The 7814-nt window shown below is 37.7% G+C and overlaps 1 protein-coding gene across 1 annotated transcript; it reads right to left on the bottom strand.

Moving 5' to 3' along the window:
• Positions 1-735: 735 nt before the first annotated feature.
• On the bottom strand, positions 736-6515 carry LOC116162928 (pyruvate kinase-like). Its single transcript, XM_031476701.1, has 8 exons — positions 6379-6515; positions 6168-6330; positions 5878-6101; positions 5639-5825; positions 5368-5577; positions 5133-5314; positions 1067-1538; positions 736-1016 (listed from the first exon to the last, which is right to left on the bottom strand). The coding sequence occupies exons 1-8, from the start codon at positions 6412-6414 to the stop codon at positions 826-828; spliced, it is 1665 nt and encodes a 554-aa protein (XP_031332561.1). The 5' UTR covers positions 6415-6515; the 3' UTR covers positions 736-825.
• Positions 6516-7814: the final 1299 nt, after the last annotated feature.

Here is a 7814-nt window from a genome sequence, read left to right as displayed (position 1 = left end):
TTTCAATTTTTGCGACTATGCGCAAGACTTGTATATTGCTTACGTATACGTACGTAAAAATTACGTTCATGAACACCTTCGTATGTTTCTATAGTTCAACTTTGCGAAATTTTTAAGTTCTATGTATTTCTTACGTATACGTTCACTGTAAACAAGCACTAATATGAAAACTAGATTACATTTGTGCAAATTGCACAAAGTTATTTTGGTTGCATAAAATTAGGTGCGTTTCAGAAGACTTTATCATTTGAAAATAGGCATAAGAAATTCCTATAGGAAATCCCTATGTCTACTTGTAACATGAATATCACTGTTAGCTTTGCTATGTGGGATGTAAACACAAACAGGATTCATTTCCACTATCGGAATTCACGTCCGAGATAAAATATGTCGTACCGGTCATACACAGTATTTCCTATCGTTAGGGTTAAAAATTTGGATGTAAACGTTTCAAAGCCTCGGTGTGGTCAAAATTTCAAATGTGTTGAAAAAAGATACTCAAAGACAGATTAGGAAGGTAAGTAGGTATAGGCAAAGTAAATGATAGTTGTGCTATCGCTAGTTACACCAACTCAGTCACACCGACTTCGACTTTATCGACTTTTGTATAGTAAAAAGGTATAGGTATTCATTTATTTAAAAAAACAGTTTAGTACGAGTATATTCAAACCATAAGTAATTTCGGTTGAGAAAGCAAAAGCGATGCTTATGCTTTCACAAATAAACTATTTTTAATGTAGTACCTACCTATAAATTGGTCCGCTAGACAGTTTAATTATGTTTTAATAGGCTACACAAATTGGGTGTTTATTTGAACGTCAAATCCTAACTGGGTATGGTATCAAATTCAGATGCGTATATTACTTGGATAAAGTTCGTAAACCCAACACCTGGTCTTGCAGCCGCTAATATTACAATGGCGTCTCCTACACGTATAAAACCATTCACTTTTCCCCAGGTAATTCCATACTGCATACGGTCATCTGCATCCCTGCACCAACAGAAGTGTGTTGGTTCTGCGGAAAAATCATGTAGAATTAAAGTTTAGCAAATAAACAATATTCACTTATGTACTGCAAAGGGTCTATCCCGCGATACAAATGCAATTGTCTTGCAACATGTCCCAAGCGAGTAATGGCAATCACGGGACAGCGTGGCCTAAATCTGGTTATAATTTTTGCTGAGCGACCACTCGTCGTTAGAACGACGATGGCGGCTGCATTGCATTTCTGGGATACTTGCACCGCCGATATCGCCAGCGAATAAATGGGTTCCAAAGGAACTACCGCCGTATCGGATAATTCCGAAAATACTTGCTTTTGGTAAACAGCGGCCTCAGCTTCTCGACATATGGAACTTAATTTTGATATTGCTTGAACAGGATCCTCGCCCATTGAGATTTCTCGTGACAGTAAAAAACCGTCGATGCCATCTATAACAGCATTAGCGATATCACAAATTTCTGAGCTCGATGGTTGCGCTCCGGATGTTATCAATGATTCCAAAATCTGTGATGAACATATTACTGGTTTACCTACCTGCAAAAAAATGGTACATTTATACATTTTGAAAGTATGCGTGGCCAATGCCAAATAGAAATCTGGACGATAACACCATAACACCATTGCGATCGTAAGAGGCTAGATCAAGATGATGGATGGTAATATAAGAACGGGCTAAATTCATTAAAAAAAGGCATATATGGCAGAGGAAATTAAAAACAAGCGGTTTATGCTGCCATTGTTTGGTGGGTCAAACCGTAGCCGACCGGTCCTTCACCTCGTGGAAATTTTACATGCATATTGTGCTCGAGCCTCGAGGAGTGCGAACTATTGGTGTTCGTGAAAAAAGCGGCTTGTTCGATGGAGCGGATATAATACAGTAGAGGTGAAGCATGAAAAACAAGTGGAAGGTGATAAACGAGCGAAGAAAGAGAGAAAATGGAAATCGTTGTTGATCTTTCGTATATATATAGGTAGGGACATAGAATTACCAAGTGATTATAATTCTATGGGTAGGGACATGACTCACAGTACTTATACCGGGTGGTGACTTGAACAACGCACCATATGAATTTCAATAGCATTTTTTTCATTTCCGATTATTGGCTTCCTTAATTATTTTAGAACTAAAGTCGATTTAGGTTTTTTGTAGAGAAAAAAATTACGAATCCGTGCATACTACAGCTTTTAATGTTTTGAACTTTGAAACCAAGAAATTGGATAACTCAAAACTGGCGCTTAGCAGTTTAATCAAACACAGCTCTTACTTAAGGGTACCTCTCACTATACTGCCCTCCTAAGACAAAACGTCGTATCTGCAAAAATATCGATTTTGAGTGAAATGCATATATTATCGTCTGGTAAGCTCAAAAGTCGTATCATCATAATAAGTACGGTATAATTCACTAAAAACTTTTGTTGTATCTGCATTACCTGTATCACTTCCTAAGACTAAAAGTCGTATCTGACATTAACTTAAGCTGAAACGTCGTATCTGCGCAAATACAGGCAGATACGACTTTTGCACAAATTGTTCAATATCCCAAAATTGCAGTTTTGCAGATGCGACTTTTTGTCTTAGGACGGCAGTATAAAAGCGGAACGGATTTTATTTAAAACATAGTTTTAAATGAGAGTGCACACACTTGTCGGAAGAGCAGCGATGGACAGCGCAACTAAGCGGCCTTTTTCTATTTCTTCGCATAAAGCGGAAATTATAAACACATCTTCCTCATCAGATCTATGTGCGTGTAAGCACTGAAATGCGTTCCACTGCGCTGCCGTGCGCTTCGCTCTACTGAGCTGTACTCTTTATAGTAAGTAATAAACGTAAAACTAATGGCAAATGCAGGCCCTTTTCTTTGATTTCATAATTCCATATATTCCATATCGACTTTATAAACACGACAGTTTTCTTATGTACGGATTCGTAATTGTTTTCTCTACAAAAAGACCTAAATAAACTTCTAAACTAATAAGAAAACCAATAATAGGAAATAAAAAAATTGCAATTGAAATTCCTATGGTACGTTCGTCAAGTCACCACTCCGTATACATCTTTATAGGTATATACAACTCTACTGTACTGCGACTGAACACCTTCTAAACGGCTGTAAGGAGTACGATGGAATTTTTTATGTGTCTCTGTGTGTCCCCGGATAGATTAAATTCCCGATCGGATTATAGGTTTTTTAAACGTCTTTTTCGGTTGATGTCGCACTCTACTATTTCGGGTACCGATCGATACATGCGCCAAACCGCCACGTCACTTGCGTCGTACCGTGCCGTCTGCCGATGTGTTTACATTTTTATATTCTGCACGCTCGGTTTCCATTATCATATATCCGTCAAGATCGAGCGTACGAAGTCGCGGAAGAAAATCTAGTAGCGTAGTAGCTAGAGCTAGTAGAAAATGTATGATGCAGCGATTCATATATTCGAGCGAAAAAATATCGCTAATAGAAAAGAAAAATGCGTTCTTTACAGTACGAAACTGGTTCACTTCAAGACCACTTTCTTTCAGTTTGATCTACTTATTGGTGAGTATTGGCTGGTATTGGTATCGAAACACAGCAGCAGTGGTCAAAGATGTTGTGTTGATGTCCCTTGCTACATACACTTGGTTCGAATGGTAAGGGCATTAAAAACGATCACAATAGAAGGATTACCTATTACTTAAGTTTATCTACTAGCTAGTAGCTAGACGAAAAAATTAAACGAAATACATAAGCCATTCTCCGTCGACAAAGACAAGCGATTATCACCTGTGTTGGAGTAGTCCATTCTGACGTTTGTGGGTCGGTATTTTGTTACTTTTATAGACTACTAGCATTGTATATAGGTACTACACATGCTACTAATCACATTTTGTGATGATCTTTCCGTTGGACACCAAATACTGAAGCGATAGAATGACTTCCAAATTGTGATTGTGAAAATAACGCAGTCAAATTTTATTTTAAAAAAATCTAGTTATAATAGTGACATTTACATTTTTGAAATTAGAAAAAAATGCTTTATCAAATTACACAAAAACTAAAATGACTTCCGCAAGAAAAATAAACAAGGTTGATGATGTTGGTTATCCAGAGACAAATCGTCAGACTTAAAATTTAAAACTAGCATCTTGTAGAGGGAAAAAAGTGGCCATAATAATGTGTCATTTATTTTGAAATATCTTTTTAAATTTCGGTAAAAAATAAAAACGATTTTGCAAAATTCCGTTTTTTCAAGATCAGGATTTCCGAAAGTAGTCGTCACATAATATGACATCACATGATGAACTACATCAAACATTGTATTTTGTATGTAAACTTAAAAAAAACATGCGTTTGCAACGCTCAAGTATGACGACCATCAAAAGGTATCAACGTGCAACTCCTCGTGTCATTGCGGTTATCTTGTCATCCTGCGCAGCGGCAGCATGATGAGGTGGCATCCTGTTGGTGCGGCGATACCTACCGCACATATGTCACTGGTACCATTTACACTACCATGTGATATTATCACCCTGTCAAACAGGAGCGTTTTAGCTGGAGCTGTAAAAACGCATAGTGTGACTGTGACAGCACACTAACCCAAAAAAAAATAGTGGACGTTACGATCTGCGTCAGTGGACGATGTGATAAGCAGGCAACGATGGAAGTCGTGACTAAAAGACGAAGAAATCTGTACCGCCAACGGCACGGCGTGGGGGACTTGAACAGTAGCCGTCGGTACATGACCAGAGATGGAGGTTGTGAGTAATCTTTGAAGAGGACGTTTTATGATTAAAAGGATTGAATAACAATGCTAAAAGTTAATGTCATGAAGTCGAAGGTGTGGTTAGTGTAAGGTGGTGGACGTTGTGACCAACAGACGTTACCTCTATATTACACCTATCTTATATCCAAGTTCAAAGTATCCATGTCAACAACCTATGGGCCTATATATACGAGTATTTAGACGATTAACAAGCATTGAAAGGCACACATTGGAAATATTCGGCAGTCGGCACAAATATTTGTTTAAATAAACAGTGGATATATACCTAGTGTATTACCGTTAATTTCTTTAGACTATGGTATTACTTAGCAAACACTACTTCCAGAAAATAGCTAAGTAACTATTTCAGAAAAATACTCAACCTACTTTATTGCAATATCCAACTATTGACTTTTGAGCTAAAAATACTTTTTCTTCTGGAAGATCAATGGCAAGTGCGATTCTATTTATGACTACGCCATCCGATTCATCCACAATACCTTGAACATTTAATAAAGCTTGAAAACTATCAATTTTTGATATGATCATGATGTGTTGCCCTTCGCTGCCTGTAATATGAACACTTTAGGTACTATTGCACAGCAATATATAGCTACAATACCTAGAAACGCTTTTAACTTTTTAACGGATTCCCTCGTTTTCATACCGGGCACAAACATAATGTCAATCTTTTCATTTATAGCGAACATTATATCTGATAGATCTTGTTCGCTTATTTCAGGAACATCTACGGGAAAATCGGGAAACCGTATATTACAATTAGATACTAATTTTCCTGAAGTTTCCACAAAACACTTTACTTCGTCCCCCACTGCAATCACCACATCAGAAATAAATAAACATTGAAATTAGTAGCCAATAATCTTGATTACCAATTTCAGTAACAGACAAGCGAATCTTTCCATTGTTGATATATATCCTGTCCTCGGGCGCAATAAGCTCAATCATATTTGGGTAATCAACATAAATCATTGTTTCTGTAACTAGCTCTTCATATCCCGGATCTACTGTAAGACTAACTGGATTTCCTTTTGTTAGTGTTATCTCTTGTGGAAAATTCTAAAACGCTTGTGATTTTGAAATGAAAATGATACATTGTATCTATCATCACCTGCTTTAAGGTGCCAATGCGAATGTCAGAACCTTTAATCTCTATACCTATGGGCAATGAGTACACACAACCAATTTTTGTACTATACTTGTCTATAGCCTCCCTAATAGTTTGTATAACATCATTACATTCAATGTGTGTCAAATCGCCAATTTTTATTCTAATGGCACACATTCCCGCCTCCATCATGCATTGAAAATTTTCTGCGCTGTGAGTGTTTCTGTCTATAAAAAGCAAACGGTTTTATTTCTACCGCCTTGCATTTAACGCGCCAGCATTAGATCACCTACCTACTGTACAGATAATTGAAGTTAACCTTTTTTTTGAAACTTTAGATCGCGTGTTTAAATTGATGCTGTGCTCTATAGATGTGGGTGCAAATGCTGCTTGAAGCTGAGAGTTAAAAATTGGATATTTCTCACGACCAGCGGCGGTAGAATGAAAATCAATCATCTAAAAGCAAATCTTCATCTTAAAAATAAAGTACGTTTTTTTTACTACCCATGGTAATTTTGGACATTTTGTGTATGTTTCCATTTTGAAAAGGTAGTGCCTGAATACTGGAAATTTAAATTGAATTATCAAATTATGTTTATTTATGTTCTGTTTGTAACGTCAGCTACTGACAGTTTTGCATGACTGACGCTCACTTACATATCATTGTATAAAAAAATTCTTACATACAGTATACAGTGTTGTAACAATACATAGCTACAGTACATAACACCGCTTTTACACGGCGATACAATCGCCCGGATATCGCAGTATCTCGGATACACCTGAAACATTGCATCTACTTATGGAGTCGTTCTCACACGCATACTTCCCGCATACAGTATCGGCGACGAAATTTCGGTATCTCACTACTAGTCCCAATCGCCCTGCGATTTTGGAGGACCGATGCTATTCGTTCATATGGAACTGTTTCCACAAGGATACTTTTTCATTAGCCCGCACTGCGAAGTATTTTCAGTGCTAATGAAAAAGTATCTTCGTTTAAAGTGTAAACATTTCCACATGACCCAATAGCCCATCAGTCCTCGCAAAATCGTAAAATCGCCAGGTTAGAAAGAAGGCGATTGCGTGCTTCGTGATTTTTTAGAAAAGGCATATTTTTAATTTTGTATTATAACACAATTAATTGATTTTATTTAACGATTCTGTTTTAAAATTAAGTACTCAGTTTTTCGACATAAGAGGGTCCATATGCTGATTTAATTCGCATAAGTGCTATGACATACTATGCTGGAAACCGCATGCGGTAAATCGCAGCCGCAAATTTGAGCGGTTCCCGCATTTTTCATTTTATGACATACCTACTATATGCGGGAACCGCATGCCGGCGCAGAAAATAGTACCTTGCTACTGCAGTTATTGAATAATTTTCGGAGAGAATGGACGCATACAAAAGCTGTATGTGCAGCGGAAGCAGAAGGGTTACTCAGCAACCCAAGGAGGAGATATTCCGTGCACCCATATCATCGACTACATCCCGATAATTTTAATACTTTTTACGCAGATATCAGAAGTTATGGTGGTTTTCAGACATTTTTCAAGACACTACTACTTGCCGGCAGAAACGTTGCGGCTAGTATGTCATCGAATATCTGTTTCTTTGTGTTCTCTCACTTACCGCAACCGCATTCCCGCCGACAAGTTGCGGCAGCATACCGCATTTATATGCGGCGACCGCAAAACGCACGTAGTATGTCTTTATGCATTTAATTATACATGACGCGGTTTTTCATTTTCCGGCATGCGGTTTTCAGCATAGTATGTCATAGCATTAAGGTCAGTCAGTATAAGCCCGTAAAGAGGACCTATTTGAAAGTGATACTTAATGCATGGAGCGATAGGGGTCAATATCTTCGACAGTAAAACAGTCAAGTTCTGCAATTCTAATTTCCCGCTCAAATGTGACGTCACACTAATAGTCT

The sequence above is a fragment of the Photinus pyralis genome, unplaced genomic scaffold (assembly GCF_008802855.1).
Source record: "Photinus pyralis isolate 1611_PpyrPB1 unplaced genomic scaffold, Ppyr1.3 Ppyr1.4_LG2, whole genome shotgun sequence".
Taxonomy (NCBI): Eukaryota; Metazoa; Arthropoda; class Insecta; order Coleoptera; family Lampyridae; genus Photinus; species Photinus pyralis.
Note: the sequence above shows the minus strand (reverse complement) of the source record. Positions and strands in the feature narration are given on the sequence as shown.